Source organism: Solanum verrucosum, unplaced genomic scaffold (genome assembly GCF_900185275.1).
Source record: "Solanum verrucosum unplaced genomic scaffold, falcon-dt-bn FXZP01000203.1, whole genome shotgun sequence".
In the NCBI taxonomy this organism is placed as follows: Eukaryota; Viridiplantae; Streptophyta; class Magnoliopsida; order Solanales; family Solanaceae; genus Solanum; species Solanum verrucosum.
The window spans coordinates 1033320-1055466 of NW_026020815.1; the positions used below are offsets into that span (position 1 = coordinate 1033320).

The following is a 22147-nucleotide window of genomic DNA, read 5'->3' on the forward strand; positions in this document are numbered from 1 at the left end:
ATGGTACGTAATAACCTATTAGAAGCAATCTTTTTTCTTACGAGAACCTTTATTTGCTAATTATCTATTAAAATTTATTTATCTTATTTTAATTTAACATAAAAAAATTAAAAATTACTTTTGAATCATGCCATCATAAAGTAAAACATTTAAATATATCAAAATATTTTTTAATCTTATAATCTAATATATCATATAAAAAAAACTAAAATAAAAAAAACAGCTGGAAAACTATAAGACATTCTTCTCCGGCGAAGCATCCTTCAACTTTTCAGATTCACATGGAACCTCCACTTCTACCCATTTCCACCACCGTCACCACGGCGTTGTCGGTGGCCGTAACTATGTCACAACCACCACCACCGACGGCGTCACATATCAACTACTCCAACTCAGTTGATTCCTCCCCAAAAACACGGAAAACCAATTCCTGGGATGACCAGCAACAACAACCCCCAAACGCCGGCGGCGGTGGAGGAAGTAACGGGAAGATTCGTCTTATGTGTAGCTACGGCGGACATATCATCCCTCGACCTCATGATAAATCCCTCTGTTATATCGGTGGGGATACCCGAATCTTCGTTACCGACCGAAATACTTCTCTTTTTGACCTTTCATCACGGCTTTCGAAAACCCTTTTGGCTGGAGGGCCGTTTTGGTTGAAATATCAGCTTCCAAATGAAGACCTCGATTCGCTTATTTCTGTTACCACCGATGAAGACCTTGAGAATATGATCGAGGAATACGATCGTGTTACGAAAACTTCACGGATTCGTGTGTTTCTATTCACTAGTGAATTTGATTCGGTTTCTTCTTCTTCAATTGGGTCAATTTTACAAAGTTCTACCAAATCGGAGGATTGGTTTGTTCATGCTTTGAATGGGGCAACTTCTACTTCTACAACGAAGGTGTTTTCTGAGTCTTCGTCGGTGAATTGTCTTCTGGGTCTTGATGATGATGTTGGGAATTGTAATGTAAAGAGTGTGGATGGACAATTGGAGGGATCATTTGGTGCGAAGAATGTGAAAATTAGTGCTCATGATGTTCAGTCGGTGCCGGATTCTCCGATGGTAGAAACGACGTCGTCGTTTGGGTCGACTTCTTCCACACCGTCATTCACGAGTTTACCGCCGATTAAGGTTAATGTGGAGGAGAATCAAAGGCTTGGGATTGAGGAACAATTTTCACAGTTAGGGGTTGGAGGTAAAGTAGAGCAGAAGCAGGAAGAAGGGGGATTTATGGGTTTGACTTCACCACCTGCCCCAGCTGCTCCGGTGGTTGGAACTGTGTTTTCCGGTGTGTCGGTAGTTGTTGGTGGGGATTACGGTAATCGAATTTTTTCAGATGATGAGAGATCAGAACAAGGGGTTACTGTTGGTTGTAGAAATCCTGTTCAAACACAGGCCCAACAACAACAACAACAGCCTCCACAATTGCAGCCAAAGCTTGTTCTTCCTTCTGATTTGCCTTCCCCCAATTCAGTTTCAAGGTAAAAATATATAGCTAAAAAAGTTTTAGCTTTGTCAATTTTCAAATATATGCTCAAATTGGTCATTTTATTTGATGTAGTGAGAGCAGTGTGATGTCTGGGCAAAGACATTTCTTTTATCAAGAACCAGCAGGTCAAATTCATTCCGGGAACAATAGGGTTTCCGCTAATTCAGTTGATATGAAGCAGAGTGATCCGAATAATCGGGCTCAGGTACAACAACAGCAAGTCCAGGATGCTGGATATGCAATGCCAGTTCAGTATGATCAGCATCAACAAATGTATCAGCCCCAACAATATGTACATGCTAGTAAATATATCCATCATACACCTTCCGGACCTGTGCCAATGACATCTTATTATCCTATATACCCATCGCAGCAACAAACACATCCTCCGCACCCTGCTCTTGAGCACCAGTACCCTGTTTACCTTGTTCATTCTAGACAACTTTCGCAAGCTTACAATTTGCCTGTCCAGCAAGCAAATTATAGTGAGTCTGCTCAAGCAAATGTTCCTTCTAACCAACCTCAATCACCTCCTGCTCCTAGCATGGCGGCTCCTGCTACAGGTTACAACCATCCTGGAAATCCTCCTGCCTCCAAACCTGAAATGACTGCTGGTGCATATAGAACAGCAGCTGCGGGAACTCCACAATTGGTTCAGATCACTTCAGGCCAGAATCAACAGCAATATGTTGGCTACTCTCAGATTCACCATCCCTCTCAGCCAATTTCTCCTACATCACGTGCTACCGCCAATTATGCATATGAATTTTCTGATCCTACACATGCACAAATATACTATTCTCAGGCTCATGCTCCCCAGTTTGCTACTCAATACCAAACCATGACATCATCCCCGGCAGTTGGTTTACATAGTATTTCTTCGCAGCTTCCGACATAAAAAAATCAACCAACAAATTAGAACTTCACCAGCCATGAAAGGTGAGTTGCACATGAAGAAACAATTTTGTGGACATAGGTTTGGTTTATGTTTAAAGTTTCTGTTATAAATGCTTGAATTTTGTCATTATTATTGGTTTGTCAAATGTATTTGTTATAGGTATAAGACAATTGGGTGTTTTTTTCTTTTCTTGTGCAATCCATAAATTGATAGCGGTCTTGGATCATACTGTAAACGCTCAAACTCATATGATATTGTTCCCTGTTATATATATGAATTACAGAATAAATGTAATATAGTGATTGAGGCTTTTACTTCAGTTGTCTTTATATATTTCCCCCCCTTATTTGTTGTTTTATTGAGCTTTGTGGCAATGTATCTGTACCACCATGACATATTAATCGAGAGGATACATGGAAACAAGCATACATGATCTTTGACTTGTTGAATAGAGCCCATGCCTTTTGATGCTAGGATAGTTTTAAATTCAGAATATTGTATGGATCAGCCCAAAATTTATGTGTTACTTGGTGTATTAAGAAATGGTTTGGTTAAATCAAGCTGCTTCTTAGATTCAGAAAAAACTCCATTCTTAATTTTACGGTTATTTCTGGGACATTTTTAGATGTTTCGTGTCACCAACTAGCAATTTTACCAATCCTTAATTTAAAGCTAGAGGCAGTCATATAAGGGGGATAACGGTTTGGTTAGATCCTGTTGCTTCTTATATCCAGAAAGAACTTCATTCCTAATTTTACAATTATTTCTGGGATTTTTTCTATTTTTTTGCGTCTCTAACTAGCAATTTCACTGATCCTTTAAAATAAAGTTAGAGAAAGTCATATATGAGGGGGGATAACTCTTATTTTTTTTTAAGGAACGAGGGGACAACGCCGTTGTTCTTAATGGTATATATTTCTTCTTTTTGGCAATTAGCAGACAGTTGTATTAATCACCAGTATGAATACTTACATAGCCAGAGCCAATCAAGCCTGAGTGTTCATCTAACAGTAGCAAAAAATTCCTACATGCACTATCAACACTAACTAAGCTTGAAGGTCATAATATGAGTAAACAGGTTCACATTTCTCCTAATTCGTATACATATTGTCTTCAAATCATGTGTCAATGCTTCCTTACTTCTGTTCTTCATGTTGAAGATTCTGGACTTTCTTTCTCCCCTGCCCCCATAATCCATGTACCCACAACTGCAAAACTTGCCTTGAGCAAAGCCCCTCACGGTGTTCTTGATCTGCAAGTTTGTTGGATTCAGTGGCATTCCTGTTCCCACATCAGTATGGTCCTTTGCCAGTGTAACCAGTGTAGCATGTCTTTCCAAAGTTCATTGGTGTAAACAACAATCGTTTCTGGAGCCAATTCATGGCATAGTTTTATCAGTACAGCCGTAGTCCTTATTAAATGAAAAGAATTTTGTACAAACATTCTTAAGTTACAGAACTATAAACCATGCCTACTAATAATCTGTTTAGCTGGTACAGTTATCATTCTTTTTGAGTTTGAATTTGTGAACCATGCTAAGGATCCTGGCAAAGTGGTAGTACTAAATTCCCTCTCATTTTCTATTAGTGAGTTTTTATCAAACTTTTATTTATAAAGATTTAGTTCATGGACGTTGTGTTTCTCTTTGTTAGAATGATAATGAGAACCTGATATTTTCATCTAGTTACACGTTTTCAGGTGTTTATTGCGGTCAAGTGTCTATCTCTCCGTCCCTCTCTTTCTCTGTATATGTTAACAGAATCCTTGCTGGTGATCCACACAATATTCCTCATTAATTGTTGGTTTCTTAATGCACACTTATTTTTCTTTACTTCGGTTGGCAGAAGAGATGATATGCTTTACACTTACTCTATTTGGTACCATGTTAACTTGTTGGCCTAGTTTGTGTTACAAGTACATGTTTGCTTTACTCCACAACTCTAATCAGCATTCGTACTAAGGTGATGACGAACTATTGGGTGCTTTGTTATGAAGTTTGCTGTAACACCTAGTACTATTTTACTTCGGTTGGAATAGAAATCGATCAAAGACAATATATAACTTCTGTTTTGGGGCCAATTAAGGTATAAATAGAAATGTAGACACACCATGTAATAAAGAGTTTCTGTGAAACTGCAGTTACAGTTACAGTAAGTGCATTTTAATTAGAACCTTCATTCTCTCTGGGATTGATGTGTGAAATGGGTCATGCATATGTTATTTAACCACAATTTGGCTGCATTTCTTGTGTTCCTTTAGACTTTTCTAATTGCTATTATCACATTATGTAAATGCATTTCCAGTAAAGCTTATAAATACGTGCTAGATTCTCATCGGAGGTTTGGAGATAGACTCTAGAGTTTAAAGGTTCAGGTTAGGCAGAACTAAGGTAAAATATTTAGAGTGCAGGTTTCAGATGTGGAAGTGAGTATTGAAACACGAGTCATCCCCAAGAATCTGGGGTCACTAATCCAAGAAAATGGGGAGATTGACAATAATGGGGCGGAGTGTTGGCCGCCAAGAACTTGATGTCCAGAATATGAGAGTAGGATGTTGAGATGGATATGGGGGCATACGAGCGATAAGATTAGAAACAAAGCTACTTGGGACAAGGTGTGAGTAATTTCTGTGGTGGACAAGATGAGGAAGGAGAGATTGAGATGATTCCAACATGTACAGAGAAGACACACAAATGCCCTAGTAAGAAGGAATGAGAGGTTGACTATAGTGAATGTAAGTAGAGGTATCGGTAGATTGAAAAGTCGTGGGAAAAAAGTGATTAGATAGGATACAATGCGCTTGCAACTTACCAAGGACATGACTCTAAATAAGAAGATATGGAGGTCAAGGAGTAGGGTAAAAGGTTGGTAGGTCGAGCGTCGTCTAGTTTCATTTTTGGTATTGTTATCATTACTTTCTTACTATCTTACTTCAATTTTTTATTTTTTTTCTTTATAAAAATAAAATAAAATCTTACTTCAATTTTTAGTATTAAATGTTATTTCATTTGCTTCCGTTAACATACTTTTTTGGCATTGTTTCTATTCGCCTGTTCATTATTTTCGATATGATTTCTTTGGTATTATATTAGCATACTTGTTTTTATATGTTTTACTTGATTCAATGGTCTATCGAAAACAACCTCTTTACCTTCATAAAATAGTGGGTCACAAGATAGTGGTAAAGTTGTTGCTTTCTCAGACTTCATTTATAAAATTACATTGAGTATGTTGTTATTGTTGTTCTCGCCCTGCTGTTATTTTTTTTTGTGTTCTTTTCTCATGTTATTATCTTGATTGACACTCAATTTTGGCTGTATGTTAAAATTGTAGTTAGCTTATGTAAATTAGTTGAGGTTGGAAACAATTAGGTGAGTAGATAATTAATTTTCCAAGTCATATTGTCTTCTTGTTACAGCAAGCAGAATATTCTGTTGTTACTTCAAATTATCATACTCTATTAAAAAAAAGTACTAGTTGATTCCTTATTGTTTTAATGTCTTATTAAACTCCTGCAATTATTGTAAATCTGGCTCTTAAAACATAATTAAAATGGCTAATTATGAAGTGTCATATGTTAATCCATCATCATTGTCTTGCAGATGAAGGTGGACTTACCGATCATCATGTATTATGGTCCACGTGAACCTTAGTAGTTTTTGCTCAAACAATATGTACTCATATATATATATATATATATATAAACTTAATATTTTATATTAATTAATCGATTTGAAGGTGAAATTTCTCCAAAAATCTGATGTGGACAAGTTTTTGAAGAAAAATTCTCAAAAGTTGATGCAAACTATATGGCCAAGTGCTCCTAAGTTATTTGTTTGGAAGAAAGGATCATAGTTGCCCCTTTATTATTGAAAAATGTATGATGTTACCTTTGTTGTTCTATCAATCTGTATATTAGTTATTTAAGGATTAGTTAATGCGTTGGAATAAAAGAGAGTTTTTGGTACTCCTCCAAAGTGAATAATAAAGACTCAATGTATTGATTTTTGTCATCGATTGAATGAATACCCTGATGCTATATTGTCGGTCTTAATATATAAGTAAAGTCATGAAAAGGAAAAATATATTTATACATATTGTTACTTTTAAAAATCATAAAGTGTTATGATAATTTTACTATATATTACAAAAATTAAATCTATTATATTATATATCACAAAAATCAAAAATTAAATTTACATTATATTCCAAAAATAAAAGTAAAAGTTCAAAAAAAAAAAAAAAAGCATGGCATTACGTGTTCCTTTTATCTCAACATCCCATTTTGCCAAACTGTTCCAACTCAAAATCAAATTATTAAAATAAAAAAAAAAAAGTTTACGTCTCAAACCTTCAAAAGTCAAAAGAGTAAAAGATTTATCAAACCAATTTTCTTTATCCAAATTGTCACGAATCCCAAAAAATATGGTTTATCCAATTCAATCCGATATTCGATCGGCGATTCAAATCGCTGCCGTCTTCCGCCACCACAACCATTACCACCACCTCACAAATCACCGCCGGCGACTTCCTCCCTCCGTCATTTCATACCGGAACTCTCCGAACTGCTGCTTCACGGTGAACTCCGCCTTTAAACTCAGAGCTTTCACCACCAATGATGGCGATACTACAGCCCAGAAGGTTTGTAATAAGCCATCGTTATGCACTGCCGATGAACTCCACTACGTATCTGTTAATAATTCCGATTGGAAACTTGCTCTCTGGCGCTACATTCCTCCTCCTCAGGTTCAATTTTTTTATGTTTTTTAATTTGAACTGTTACTCTTAACTGTATGACAATTTGAAAAAAATAATATATTTGACACTTTCATTTCTATATAAGTTCAAATTTTAAATTTTGTGATCAATTAAATGTGGTCATATAGAATACAACCCGTAATCTCACAGGTGAGGTCCGGGGAGGGTGGAGCAAATGCAACCATATTCGTACCTTGTGAAGGTAGATAGACTGTTTGTGATAGATACTCGGCTTAAAGTAAATGTGGTCATATAGAATTGGTCCCAATATATAAGACATGAAGGCATTAAGAATATTTGACGCCATTTTATCTAATTCAACTATTGAATATTTTAAATTTTGTGTTCTATCAAATACTGTTATATAAAATGAAACACAGGGAGTGATACTATGAAGGATTTACAGTTCTGTTGCATGATTTTTTTGTTCAAGGATTTAAGCTTTGCATTAAGGGTGTGTGATTTTTGATGATGATAGGCTCCAAAGAGAAATCATCCCCTGCTTCTGTTGTCTGGTGTGGGGACTAATGCTATTGGATATGATCTTGCTCCTGGGGTATGATACTCGTCTGCCTTCTCTCCGTTCTTTGTGCATTCTTCTGTTTTGTTGTATGTGCAGTATTGCGTGAAAGAGTAGTCGGGGACACTCTAATTTGCAAATTCATGCCTGTATAGGTGAACAGAACTAGGGGATCTTCATGGATCGTTCATTGATAGCCACATTTAATAGATCATAATGACAGATGTCAAATGTGTATATTATCAGTGCTTAGTGGATATGTCAGGTTCCATTAAAGTTTCACTCTTTATTTCGTGGAGTGGTTCTTGTTTCTGAATCTGGTAGAATTCTATGGCATGCTCAAATTTTTTAGAGTTAACCCTGGTTTTGATGTTGTACTATCCTTGCTACTTTTTTTTTTTTTGATCAAAAGGATACTTATATTATATTATATAATTAGGGATCAAGAGCATTAGTAGTTTCCCCACCTGTGTCAACGGGTGGGTCATTGTAAGTAGTTGTGTCACATCCCGACCCTGGATAATACAAAATGGATTGTTTACGGTCCTAGGGTAATTAGTTCCTAGTGCATCTGCATCTACTTCCTTCTGCACACATGTTGGTGCGGTGATCAAAATGGTGGGTCGGTTAAAAACTTCGTCCTTTTCTCATACTTTATGCATTTCAAGCGTATAAAAGTTTACTTGTGTGATTTTTTTATTACTGGTTTGTTATCTATTTCATCTTCCTTTTTTGTATATGGCTTTATGGCTGCATGCCTGCATCAATCAGGTGTTGATGGTAGTCATGTGGCTAGCACTCTCTGTGATTGTACATTTCTGAAATATGAATTGTGATGACGATTTTTTGCTTAGTTGCTAGTGATGATTTCTATCCTTTTTTTTTTTAGTGAGATAAATCTAAATGTCTGCTGGTTAATGCAATAACTAGTGTCAACTTGATTTCACTTGGATTATTTCTTGTCTATTTTTTGTTTAAAGTTCTGTTGATGCATCTTCTTATCTGTTTAAGTTCATTTTTATCACTTGAGGCAAGTATGTGCACCCTACTCTTCAGTGGAGGTTTAGAATTCTTTATCACTTCAGGCAACCATGTCCATCCTGCTTATCAAAGAAATCTTACATAGTATGGCTGGTTTTTTTAAATTCTTTCTAAAAGTTATTTAATCACGGTTTTTACTTTTAAAAATAATTATGCAGACATCTTTCGCCCGGTACATGTCTGGTGAAGGATTTGACACTTGGGTTCTTGAACTTCGTGGAGCTGGGTTGAGTGTGCAGGAGTCAGATTCCACAAACATTGAGAAGACTGCAATTGCAGTCTCAGAACAGATGGAAGCTGCCGCTGATAATGCTACTGACAAAGTTCTTTCTGCAGCACAGCAGTCAACAGATGCCCAGAGTACCTTAGAAGAGTCTGACACAGCTGTGGTCAAAGAAGAATCCACAGCTATTGCAACAATGTGGGATGAGTCAAGAGTAGTAAACGAGCTTACGGAAATATTTATGCGTTTGTCAGAAAGAGTCTCTGGCTTCCTCAATGAAAGCCAATCAAGGATTATGTCTGCTAAACTATTTGATCAAATATCAAAATTATTAGAGGATTCCTTTCTTTATGAACGCTTTAACGAGACAAGGGGGAAGTTGTTAAGTCTGCTGGAGACAGGGCAAAACTCTGCCGTTGTTGACCAAGTAAAGGATCTTAGCCAAAAGCTAGTTAATATCATTGAAGAAGGCCAACGTTCTGTTTCTCCATTAGTTGATCTGCATGAACGTCTAACCACTACCATAGAAGATTTCCAGAAACAGCTTGACTTGATTGTCAAGTATGATTGGGACTTTGATCATTACCTGGAAGAGGATGTTCCTGCTGCGGTGAGGTGACAGATTCCCATGTTGTAGAATATAAAGATATTATTGTCCTTGAGATTACAAACCAAATGAAATTCAGAATTTGTTGATTTTTCACTCTTATTTATTATTCTGACTAGTCTAATTATTTTATTTTCATTCTAGATGGAATACATTAAGGCCCAAACTGCACCAAAAGATGGTAAACTTCTTGCCATTGGACATTCTATGGGAGGAATATTACTGTATGCTTGGCTATCACAGTGTGGTAAGATTCATTCGTTGTTTATATGGAATTAACGTTGTTACACTTACGTGATCTGGCGGGTCTACTTATGAGCCACTTAAGATACTAGTAAATTAATGTGCAAGAGTTTTGAAAAAGTAACAAAGAATCCTTTCTGTAGTTGCAGTTGATAAGAAAACAGTAATATTTAAACATTTTATTTAAATAAAGAAGGCAGTATAATTTCAGAAATTTATTCCATGAACCTGCTGGAGTATCATACGATTTAGTCTTGGGATTAAATTCCAAAGGCTACCACTTCACTTGGTGCAACTTTGAGTTAACCTGGTCCCCTCTTGACTTAATGTTCTTTTAATTCCTAATATTCATGGAGCAAAATCTTCAGACTCAACTTCAACAAGCTTTTTGCTGAAAAATAAGAAAGATGCTATAGTTCACAACAACTTTGGGAGTATAGTTGTAATAGCCACCAAGTGCAGTACTCCTATTAACTTAAAAATTCCATGATAGGGTGCACCAAGGTAAACAGGATCTGGTTAACAGTGTGACTTATCTGCTTACTAGCGTCTTTCATACAGAGCTGAAAATGAGCCATCTTTTGACCTTATTGAGATTATAGGGAGCTAGGCAAGATTTTATACTTTATCCATACGTTTTAACAGTGTGTAAGGGACAATTTGATTTGGAAGGAATTTGACCTGGTTTTAGATGTAAAAAGGTTTCACAACTAACAGATAAGTCACTTGGAGCATTGTCTGATTCCTTGTTAATGTGCAGTGGGCACAGTCTCAAAAAAATATTTTCAGACTGACTACATCCGGGAATCATACAGATATGAGATAATTTTAATATGTTTCTGGTTTTATCTTGGAAAGGATTGCAAGGAAGAGAGTCTGGATTAACTGCTATTGTAACTTTGGCTTCATCACTGGATTACACATCTTCGAAGTCTGCACTCAGACTGCTCCTACCCCTTGTAAGCTAAAAATAAATGTCTTTCAACTCTCGTTGTGCAGCAAAAAGCCCTTTCAGCATATTCTTATATTTATTTACCTTGGCTGCAGGCTGATCCTGCCCAAGCTCTCAATGTACCTGTTGTCCCTTTAGGAGCATTACTCGCAGCAGCTTATCCTCTTTCTTCTCGCCCTCCTTATGTGTTGTCTTGGCTTAATGATTTAATATCAGCTGCAGACATGATGCATCCAGAGTTGCTGAAAAAGCTCGTATTAAATAACTTCTGTAAGTGCTTAAATGGGCAATAAGCAGTATTTTCTTAGTATTAATTGATTGTGAACTGTAAAAATTTATGGTCCTCTTGTTTTATAATTTATTTATATGGAGAGCAGGCAGGTTTCAAGTTGTATAGGTATAGATATTTAGTATGAGTTTTAGAGATAACAGTATGAGAAACTTACATGTTCTGAAGAATGATTCAATGACCATCTGGCTATGCCCCACATTCCTGTCTACAGTGTTTTTGCACCAATACATTCTTTTCCCCTCCACTTTCTGTCTGGATGATATGTTGAGTCTGAGTTGAACTAATATTCTACGTTTCAGATACATCCTCATGGGTATCAGTTAGGAAGGCAAATGTACTTATTAATTATGATTATTAGTATATCTCATCTTTCACAGTAGTCATGCAGCGTTATACAAGGAAGAACAGCCAAAGTTTGAAGTATGTCCTTTGGCAAGCCAAATTGAATTTTGATTTGTACTTGCTTATAACCAACCTATGAAGTATGAACAATGGTCTGTCTCATCTAGTTGGTCTCCTTCTTGGCCTCAAGAGGAGTCGGTACTAAAAACTAAAAAGGCCTTTCCTTATAGGCTTCTTAGCAATAAGGTAATCAGTGGAAACAAACTATGTGAGAGACTGAGAGTTGATTCTTAATTCTTATTTGTTCGCATAAAGAATGAGCGACGAAGAACTATTAACATCTTCAGATAGAAAAAGAAAATTATATCAAGTAAACATCCGCTGTATATTTATTTGCCAGCTAGATATTTTCTCTTCTGTCAAAGAGCTGCATATACCAATATATTTATTTGATTCTTTGTTTGATGAACTATTGACTCTTTGCTCCCACAAGTTTCACTCCTGTGTTGTTTTCTTGACACTGTGGAACGGTGTTGATAGATGATCTTCAATGGAAGAGTGTTTCCATCAAAGTAAGGATAGTTTATCATAACTGATTTATAAGGGCTGTAGTCTGACGGTGATCCAGAAAGTTCACTTTCTTTTGTTAAAAAATTCCTTAGGGGATCACGCCCTTTCTATGTTCTCTTGAGATTTCACATGTACCTTTTACTTAGATTTTCTAATAGATCTTCCGGCAGGTACTATTCCTGCTAAACTTATTTTGCAGTTGACTACAGCTTTTCGAGAAGGGGGACTCCGTGACAGAAGTGGTAAAATATTCTACAAGGATAATCTTCACAAAACCAATGTACCCGTGTTGGCTGTTGCTGGAGATAAAGACATAATCTGCCCACCAGAAGCAGTGTGCGGTATGTGTCATAGTACTTCCGCTCATTTTTCTGTCAGAGGATGATAAGTTTTCTAACAATTCTTTTCTTGCAACACATTGGTTCAAGCAGAAACGGCAAAGCTTATCCCCGAGCACTTGGTCACCTACAAAGTATTGGGGGATGATAATGGTCAGCATTATGCTCATTATGACTTGGTGGGAGCACGCATGGTATGTAAACTTTAACAATTTCTAGCTTCTTTTGGAATACATGAAGGAGAACAGAATACAATGGAAACAAAGGAGCTATATGAGTGACATTAACTGATTGGATTTAGACTAGTTATTCATTTGGGAATAAATGTGAATTTTAGAGGAATTTTAATTTGCTTGCTTTGAAAGACATATTATTTAGTATTAGAACGAGATTAACCTGAATTGTCCGGACTGGATTTGGAGAATTCATAAAACCAAACCCTACCGATATAGGAGGATTTGAGGTCTAGTTGATTGATTGATTGATTAGCAGACAGAGTATAGAAAAGGATGATAAAGAATAGAAAGATGCTGGAGAGGTGCCTAGTCACATTGGAATTGCCTTTCAATGTTTTTTTTGTTTCCTAATGTAAACCTGAGAGTTAAATATACCTAGATTAGGAAATATGATACGTTATTTACTTTCACAACTCCGTGAATCCGTGAAATAGGCATCTTTTGCATGTGCATTGTTATTATTTTTCCGTTTCTATTATTGCATAACAACTTATACTCTTCCTGGTGCCTGCAGGCCGCAGAACATGTATATCCTTGTATAATCCAATTCTTAAGCCGTTATGATGATACTAGCTAGGGCCTGTACTCTAGTTTTGACCATTCTTTGGGTAGCGAGCTCCATATTCTTGGCGCCAAAATACGCTTGTGATGGTCTCATTCATCACTCGTATCCATAGATGCTAGTTAACAAGTGAGACCAAACTTATCTGAAATTGTGTTCTTTCCTCTGTTTTCTACCCTTAATTGTAATCAAGTACCTTGTTTATATTGTAGGGAGTGAATATAAATGTCCCTGAACCCGAGGAAGGTTCATGTCAAGGAAGGAATTTGCAGATTCTTTAACCATACCTCATATGTAATGTGTATTTGGATTCTCATTATGTAACCTATTTATGGTTTGTTTCTTTCTCTTTTGCCTACTGCCCATATATTGTCCAGTTATTATTTGGTCCTTTGTGTTTCCTGTCTAAATGTAAGAAAGGCAGGAAAGTACATGTTGCAGTTAGTCATACTGGAAATAGTACAGTATTCTATCACATGAGGCTGAAGCACTCAATGAGATATCAAAGATAGAATCCTAAATCATAATAGTTACAAATTACAATAAACTAAAGATCAATGTTGAGCTTGATTGAATAGCAAAACTTATAACTTGTCTAGAAACGATTATTTCTTCTTCTGTAATTCCTTTGACTTCGTTGCTTCTTTCTCATTCGCATGATGAATTTGTGTTCCAGTTGTTCGATGATTCTTGCTAGCCATCTTGGATTTCCCGTGGAGATCATGAAATATATAATGGACATTCCGATACATAGTCCACTGCCATAGCCCATCAGAGCAGCTTTCCAAAAGTCATTGAGAAATTCAGAGTTGCTTTCTTGATCTTCTAGAGAAGATACGGTGTAATTTGTTTCAGATACACGATCATTGCCACAACCATCTGAAATTGGGAATCCATGTAATCCAACATTACCTTCATATGAGTTGTTCTGGAATGTAGAGAATTGTGGTCCTTGAGGGATGCATCCTTGGAGATAATTATAGGAGAGATTTAAGAATTCAAGAGACGTAAGAGAAGCAAGTTGTTGTGGTATCTCTCCTGAAAAATGGTTAAACGAAAGGTCCAATGATTCAAGTACAGATAAATTTCCAAGTGATGGTGGTATATGATCTTGCAATCGATTATGAGACAAATTCAACACCCGAAGTGCAATGAGTTCTCCCATAATACTTGGAATATTCCCTACAAATCTGTTACTTGAAAGATCAATGGTGGTGTAAGTTGTCAAAATTCTAACAAGTTCAAGCTCTCGTCCCTTGGTTGCAACTGTCATAGAATCATGGCAATAACTGTACACTCCAAGATATATTGGTGCCTTCATTGTTTGATCAACTCTCATCATGGCTTTTAGTTGTTGAAACATACTCGTAGGTAAGTTTCCCGAGAAGGCATTATAAGATAGATCTATGATTCGAAGCTCGGGAAACATGTTCTCAATCCTTGACGTTCTAATGAGTCCATGAAATTTGTTTGATCTCAAGCTTAAAACTTTCAGCTCTGACAGATTTCCCAACCACACTGGGAATATGTCGTTGAAGTGATTATCTCCTAAATCAACGACTTGCAACCTTTGACAATTGGCCAAAAATCGAGGAATTCCGCCCTCGAGTTCATTGCCATGAAAGTTGATGCTTCTAAGTGAACATCCAATCCCAAAAGTAGTTGGAAGATCCCCAACAAACTTGTTGTGGTGCATATCCAAAACCTCAAGATGGTCACTCATGTTGCCAAAACATTGCAGAATTTCTCCCTTAAAATTGTTTTCCCCCAAATCTAAAGTTCGTAATGATGTTAAATTGCAAATAGATGAAGGAATATCCCCACTGAGATTATTATATGAAATCATTAATACCTGGAGTTTAGTCATATGATCCAAACATTGTGGAATTGCTCCCCTCAAGTTGTTTCTTGATAAATCTAGATACAACAAGTTTTGCAAGTTTCCAATCTGATAAGGAATGGAACCAGTAAGGTAATTGTTTTGAAGCTGCAAAGCTATCAACTCAGTCCAATTGGTAATGAGATCTGATGAGACCTCACCAGAAAGAAAATTATCGGACAACGCCAACTGAGATAACTTGATCAAAGAGGACAAAGATATAGGCAATGTTCCTTGCAGAGAATTCTCTGCTAGAGCCAAATGAGTGAGGTTTGTACAAAGGCCTAACTCAGAAGGAATGGTTGAGTTTAAACGATTCTTTCGAAGATCAAGTGTTTGAAGATTTCTAAGTTTGCCTATTGAAGATGGAATCTTCCCTTGAAATGAATTGTTGAAAAGTACAACAACTTCAAGACTAGAGGCATTGCCAATATTTGATGGTATCGATCCACTAAAGTTGTTGCCATTGAGAATGAAACTCGTGAGACGCGGAAATGAAGTGAAGTTAAGGTGATCAAGAGAGCCTGAGAGTGTTGCATTTGAAAGATTGATCTCTGAAATTGTTCCATCAGCATTGCAGGCAATGAATGTCCAATTACACAAGTTTTCGAGATTGGAAATGGACCATGAATCCAATAAGGAAGTAGAAGATAAGTTAGTACTCTTCCATTTGATAAGGGCTTCAGCTTCAGTTCTTGCTGATGATGTGATTATTCTTAATGGAAGTGAAAAAAGAAGTAGAAGAATGTAAATGAATGTACTATGAGAAGTTGTCATGTCTAATGTAGTATTTGGTTTCAATAACAATACAATTTTTATGAGCTTTTAAATGAAAGAGGGATAAAAAATCATTCATATCTAAGTTGTATATATAAAGAACAAAAAAGGAAGGGTTGTGTTAAGTGGTAAGTACTCCTTCATCCTTAACTAGAGGTTTTGGCTTCGATACGGAATCGCCTTTGTTAGGGAACACTTCACCTCTCAATATAAAGAATTATAAAAAAGGTTGGGGTGGAGTAGTAAGTACTCTTAATCCTTAACCAAAGTCTCGGCTTCGATACAAAATTACCTTTGTTAGTGAGCGTTTTACCTCCCAATATAAAGAATAGAAAAGAAAGGGTTATGGTAAACAAAAAAAGAAAGGGTTGTGGTGGAGTAGTAAGTACTCCTTAATCCTTAACCAAAGGTCTTGGCTTCGATACAGAATCACCTTCGTTAGGGAGCGCTTTATCACCCAATAGAAAGAGCAGAAAAGAAAGGGTTGTGATGAACAGAAAAAGAAATGGTTGGGTGGAGTGGTAAGTATTCCTTTATCCTTAACCAAAGGTCTCGACTTCAATACGAAATCGCCTTTGTTAGGGAGCACTTTACTTCCCAATATAAAGAACACAAAAGAAAGGGTTGTGGTGGAGTGGTAAGTAATTCTTCGGGAGCGGAGCTACCCTAGGACAAGGGGTGTCAAGCGACACCCCCTTTGTCGGAAAATTACATTGTATGTATAAGTCAAAATTTGATTTAATGAATATATGTACAAGTATTGACACATCTTGACATAAATTGAAGGTTTAGTGTAGTGGTTAAGGGGTTTCAAAAGTTGTTTGAGGTTGTGTTCTATTGTTGATAGCCTTAATAAAAATTCTGATTCCGCCATTGTACTCCTTCATCTTTTAACCAAAAGTCTCGATTTTGATACGTGCTAGTTCAACAACAATTTTTGGATTCACGGAATGGAAATTTTGTTGTTTGTATTGACTAGTCTTGCCATAAAATTTCAAAAGAAAGCTACAAAACACATGGTGCTAGTATACCATTTAAGTCTTTTCATGAGGACCACAGAGTGACGATAGAATAAAAGAGGGATTGATTTTGTAAAAATATAATATAATATTGTACATAATTTACATTAAAGACCAAAGAGAAATTGAGGAAATAAGATCTATGGACAATTTGAATAGAAGAAAATGACATTTTTTATCTCTTCTATGTAAATCAAAGGTCTCTTATATTAAACAATTTTTTTATTAATAAAACATGTATTCGATAAAAATTAATAAATGAAGATCTCTTATATTAAACATTTTTTTATTAATAAAACATCGATTCGATAAAAAAAATAAAAATCTCTCGTAAAAGTGTCATAATTTTTTTTTAAAGGACTAGAAAATTATTTTTCCCGAAGAAACGTGTTTTCTCTATATGTTGTGGTGCCCCTCTTTAAGTGCAAATTCGACTGCTCGTTTTAATTCACGCTTCAACCATTTTTTTGTTTGTTTGTATTTTATTAGAGAAAATTGTCATTCTCAAGTCAATTTTGGATTGTTATATTTTTGTCTTTTTTTTAAGGCTTAGTATATCGATGACCTCTTAAAATTGGCACAAAGTTTCATTTAGATTTCTTAAATGAGCGATGTTTATTTTAAATACTTCATGTAGAGTCCTATTGTATCATTTTGACATTTTTCGCTGACATCAAAGTCAGCGTGTGAAGGGCTTTTTTTTCAGGCCAAAAATTACTTTTTAAAAAATGGTTCATCTTCTTCCATCTTTTTTTGTGATTATTATCTCATCCACCGCACACCATCAACCCACCATCGCTGCATCATTGCCATTAATCTTATTACAATCGAAGTAATTTTTAATTTTTTTCAAATCTGAAAATCACCACAACCATCATCACCTTCTCATTTTGTTTCTTTAGATCCGACAATTAAATTTCAGCGCCACAAAATAATTACTTTATTTCTTGTTCACGTATTTGAATCTTCTGCACATACGAGAAATGCAAAAAAAATTAATTCTTCCATTGTTAGTTATAATTGATGCTTTTAGAAGTAAAGAAGAGAAAAAATCGTGCTATTGTAAATTATTATTTCCAATGTAATTAAATTCTTTTGAAAGTGTTTCTTGAAAAGACGATAGGAGTGGAAAAAGGGTTGAGGTTGGGGTGGGGGGGGGGGGTAAAGAGGACGATCTGGTGGGGCGGAGAAGATGCCTGGGTTGGGTGGGGTGAAGAAGTCGAGGGTGAGTTTCTTGAAAATTAGAAGTGGTGAATTTCTTTTTAAAATATAATTATTATTTGAGTTTAAAATGCCACATATCATCAAGTCAATGGTCATTTTTCTTTCTACTTAAAAGTCATTAGTTGAGAATTATTTTTTAAAATATATGACATGTGTCTTTGTTTAATTCGTCACTTTGACACGTTATCGGCGAGTGTATTATACACATTTTGAATTTTTGGATGATTGTTAAAAAGTGTCAAAATAACACAGTGAAACCCTACATAAGGCGTCTAAAATGAACAAAACTCAGTTAAAATGTCTAAATAAAATTTGATGCCAACTTTAAAGGATCATCGATGAGTTAGACTTTTTTTAAAATTATTTTTATTCATGTGTTCCACATCTATATATTTTGTTTTTTGTAAAGGGTTAGAACATCATTTCTCCAAAGAAACATGTTTGCTCCATATGTTGTGGCGCCCCTCTTAATTGCAAATTCGATTTAACCCTCTCATTCACACCTAAACTATTTATAATTTGTCTGTTCATATTTTATCAGAGAAAATTGTCATTCTCAAGTTAAATTTAGGTTATGTTTTTTTCTTTTTTATCTCTTCTTATTTTATCCATGTGTTACACATTTACATTTTCTTTTTTAAGTAAACAAACTATCATAAAATCCTTGAAAAAGAAAACAAGCTTAAAAAGGCGTAGATAATGATACTCTAATAATTCAGGGACGAAATTAATATTTGCGTCAAGATTTCTTCTCTCATTATAAAATGACAAACCACATATCATAGTTGATATGCTGAATTTTTTATACAAAGAAACTAGAAAGTTACCACATATGATATTTACCTACACTAATTTAATACATGAATAACTCCCTTAACCAGAAGCCAAATAACACCTAATTTTTTTTAAAATTTTTTTTACAAATTTTATTTGAATGTAATAAGTTAAAAGTTGTCAATGGTTGAGAATTTTGGGAGAAGCTCCTTCATAAAATATTCAGAAATTTGGTAATAAGCTGATTCAGTTGGATGAATACTATCAAAGAAAACATATTGTGAAGTATGTGAACACACTTGAGATTTTTTTGTACACAAGGGTCCTGTTTCTAATAATCCACTTCCACAACAACCTCTTTTTGTTTCTTCAAATCCTGTCATAATTATGTAAATAAAGATAGATATAAAAATAAAAAGAAATTTAATTTAGATTAATAAGATCAAAAAAAAAGTAATTTTAGGGAGGCTTATAAAGTACTTTACCATTCATTTTGATAAAAAATATATTTTCAATTTTACTCGTTTCATTTTTGTTTCACTCTATATATTAACTATTTATCCCAAATTATATTTCAAGGATATTTTGAAATGGTAATAGTCATGAGTATGATTTTGATAAAGAATGTTCAACAAACCACGGTTCATGACTTTGTGTGGCCACTCTACTAATGAGTGAAATTACCTAATATATATATATATTAATAAAACAATAAATACTCAATGAAACAGATAAAATATGTGTAAATTGATCTGAACATTATTTTCATTGAAATGAGCCTTGGTTGAAATTGTAATATGATAGTTCCCACATTTGTCAAAAAGGATTGTTTGTTTGGTATTTAAGACAAAACTATGTATTTAAAAATAATCATTGTATCATACTTTTTCTAAATAAAAAAAAAACATTATTAACTAGATTGATAACATAAATCAAAGATAGTATAAACTAGATTGATGATGTACTCACACAAAGATTTTCTAATTAATACAAGAATCAAGTCAAGCATAATATGAAAAATGCACAGAAGTCGCTCTTACTTTCCAAAAATAATATTATATTTATACCAAATTTTCTAAAGAAAATATAATTTATGAGAAAATTGATACATATTCAGTAATATTTTTGAAGAACTCGAAGCTTACCATATTCATGTGGACTATTGATGAGATGTGATAAAGGAGTGTATATATCAGAATAAAGTATTTTGCTTCCTCTAAGTTGTGCTTGTAAATGTGGCAATAATTCTTCAAGTTTTTTATTATAAGATTGAGAATCTGAATTCTCTTTTTCAATGCAAGTTCTATGCAGTGGAGATTTTGCTGTCATTTGAATTGGAAGACAACCAATTGGAGGTAGCCCACTCACTATAATATTACGACATCCAAGTTCATAAAGTTCCTAATAAAATAAGATACAAAAAATATACAAGTTTCATGTACTAAAAAATAAATAAAAAAATAACACAATTATATCAATTATAAGGTAATTATGGGGATATATATATTCTATATATAAACATCAACCATAGAGAGTGATTTTGACACTATTAGATCGTATATAAGATTTGACTATCATAAAAAAAGTAAGATATATAGTCTAGAAAATAAGATAAGTTATCTGCTATAATACATATATAAATGTGATGTAATGGTGTAAATTATTCACAAAAAATTGTTTAGAAAGAAGTGATAAGAAGATAGAGATGTCAATGCTATTCAAGTGATTTCTTTTCGTCGATCTAAAAATCTAAGATTTTCAAAATAAAGTTATTATGACATTTGTATTGGTGGCAAGAAATAAGTATATGATGAAATAATCGAAATATGTACTAGTACAGTAACACCCTAGAAAAATTAAACACGAAAAAAGATATTGAATATATAAAGTGTGCAAGCCTTAGACACCAATGGCATCTTTTAAAGTCGTGAAATCTTGGTCTGAAGTGAATAATATTACTAACGGTATTACATGCTATAACAATCTAACTCGAATAACATAGTTATAAAATATTGCAGCTTGATGTACAAAACTTTTCACATTTACACAGGATCCGACTAAAAGTCTCACCCTAAGAACATGTAATATATGCAGCCTGTAATGATACAAGTATCGATGATTGATTTCATGACTCGATTTGTTATTAATTTATTACATGAAGATAACTTTACAATTATTTCGAGACTGCCCATCTAAAACATTTTAAAAAGAAATATAGATGTGATAGAGAATTAACCTTGACAAAACATTGCACTTTGTCTAGAAGAAACTCTTGATACTCCTCCATACTAAACTCAAGCCTTCTTGTTGGAACATCATAGAAATTAAAAATAAAATCATTACTCCCTGAACTAACCATAACCAAAGCACCTTTCACAATTCTTATTTTTTCTTTTTCTCCAAAATAATCTTTCAATTTCTTCAAATACTCTTTAAAATATTCTAATTGTTTTCTCATTGAAATTACCCCTGAAATTAAACTTGTTAAATCATCATATCCTGATCCAGCTGATCCAAAAGAAACTCCACTTCTATAATCATTTTCCAATAAATTTGGATTTAAATATGGTGGCACACCATATTTTTTTAATTTTAATAAATTTGCCAATATGTCTGGTACAATTTTTCCATTTGAAAATCTACCTGTTGATACATGGTTAAAATAGTCTTTTCCATAAGGTATATGATTGCCTTTGAATAAAGTAAATATATAATTGTTATTTCCAGTGTCAACTGTTGAATCACCAAAAACAAGAATTGATGTAAATTTGGGCATGGACTGAGTTTTAATTGTGTTGAACAAAAAAAGGGCAAAAAATAAGAAGAAAAACAAGAGGGGAAAAACTTTAGGTGCCATGGCTTAAAATTAAGAATTGAACCAAAAAAATTGTAGTTTTTATGTTAACTCCAAGAAGAAAAATTAATATTCATGGGCTTTTGATGGTTTAAAGATATGTTGTTATGTACACAATTATTATATATTTATAGGAGATTGTTTTCTTGATGAAATTATAGTAGCAATTTTCTAAGGAAAGGAACAAATTTTGTAATGACTTTATGAAAATGATATATATTTTTGGTAAACTTAATAATATATAAGGTTCGGTCAAACTTATTTACCAATATGATCAAAATATACACTGACTATTTATATTATCGGTATAGGTATGCATATTATATGTATATTATACTTGAATATATAAAATTTATACAATAGTTGAATACGTATTTTATAAACTAGATCACTCAAAGACATTGGACTGTGATTATTCATTTTTTTATCTTTAATTTTCTTATTCATTTTTTTTAACAAGCCAAACAAGAACACACAATTTTTCTTCTTTACCTTAATCCCTTTACAAGTTATTATTATAAACAATGGGAAGAGTGGAAAAG

General features: G+C 34.3%; 4 protein-coding genes across 4 annotated transcripts; 2 read left to right on the forward strand and 2 right to left on the reverse strand.

The window, feature by feature from the left end:
- Window positions 1–263: 263 nt before the first annotated feature.
- LOC125813364 (uncharacterized) lies at window positions 264–2709 on the forward strand. The gene is made up of 2 exons (XM_049492861.1): window positions 264–1489; window positions 1570–2709. The coding sequence occupies exons 1-2, from the start codon at window positions 282–284 to the stop codon at window positions 2393–2395; spliced, it is 2034 nt and encodes a 677-aa protein (XP_049348818.1). The 5' UTR covers window positions 264–281; the 3' UTR covers window positions 2396–2709.
- Window positions 2710–6775: 4066 nt separating this feature from the next.
- Window positions 6776–13206, forward strand: LOC125813366 (uncharacterized). Its single transcript, XM_049492863.1, has 9 exons — window positions 6776–7140; window positions 7631–7708; window positions 8872–9546; window positions 9688–9790; window positions 10645–10745; window positions 10834–11008; window positions 12113–12283; window positions 12374–12474; window positions 13031–13206. Exons 1-9 carry the CDS (start codon window positions 6820–6822, stop codon window positions 13091–13093), a joined length of 1788 nt encoding a protein of 595 aa, XP_049348820.1. The 5' UTR covers window positions 6776–6819; the 3' UTR covers window positions 13094–13206.
- A 401-nt stretch (window positions 13207–13607) lies between these two features.
- LOC125813425 (receptor-like protein 9DC3) lies at window positions 13608–15734 on the reverse strand. The gene has a single exon (XM_049492930.1). It carries the CDS (start codon window positions 15732–15734, stop codon window positions 13674–13676), a length of 2061 nt encoding a protein of 686 aa, XP_049348887.1. The 3' UTR covers window positions 13608–13673.
- A 3187-nt stretch (window positions 15735–18921) lies between these two features.
- On the reverse strand, window positions 18922–21608 carry LOC125813376 (GDSL esterase/lipase At1g58430-like). Its single transcript, XM_049492878.1, has 3 exons — window positions 20988–21608; window positions 19897–20152; window positions 18922–19127 (listed from the first exon to the last, which is right to left on the reverse strand). The coding sequence occupies exons 1-3, from the start codon at window positions 21606–21608 to the stop codon at window positions 18922–18924; spliced, it is 1083 nt and encodes a 360-aa protein (XP_049348835.1).
- Window positions 21609–22147: the final 539 nt, after the last annotated feature.

What these genes read in the sequence shown, in the direction of transcription:
- LOC125813425 (XM_049492930.1), bottom strand. Translation starts at nt 15,734, where the DNA reads ATGACAACTTCTCATAGTACATTCATTTACATTCTTCTACTTCTTTTT.
- LOC125813366 (XM_049492863.1), top strand. Translation starts at nt 6,820, where the DNA reads ATGGTTTATCCAATTCAATCCGATATTCGATCGGCGATTCAAATCGCT. An exon ending in GATATGATCTTGCTCCTGGG is followed by an intron (nt 7,709 to 8,871) that starts GTATGATACTCG and finishes ATAATTATGCAG; the next exon opens with ACATCTTTCGCCCGGTACAT. An exon ending in AAGAGGATGTTCCTGCTGCG is followed by an intron (nt 9,547 to 9,687) that starts GTGAGGTGACAG and finishes TTTTCATTCTAG; the next exon opens with ATGGAATACATTAAGGCCCA.
- LOC125813364 (XM_049492861.1), top strand. Translation starts at nt 282, where the DNA reads ATGGAACCTCCACTTCTACCCATTTCCACCACCGTCACCACGGCGTTG. An exon ending in TCCCCCAATTCAGTTTCAAG is followed by an intron (nt 1,490 to 1,569) that starts GTAAAAATATAT and finishes TATTTGATGTAG; the next exon opens with TGAGAGCAGTGTGATGTCTG.
- LOC125813376 (XM_049492878.1), bottom strand. Translation starts at nt 21,608, where the DNA reads ATGGCACCTAAAGTTTTTCCCCTCTTGTTTTTCTTCTTATTTTTTGCC. An exon ending in AAGTGCAATGTTTTGTCAAG is followed by an intron (nt 20,153 to 20,987) that starts GTTAATTCTCTA and finishes TTATTTTATTAG; the next exon opens with GAACTTTATGAACTTGGATG. An exon ending in CAATAGTCCACATGAATATG is followed by an intron (nt 19,128 to 19,896) that starts GTAAGCTTCGAG and finishes TAATTATGACAG; the next exon opens with GATTTGAAGAAACAAAAAGA.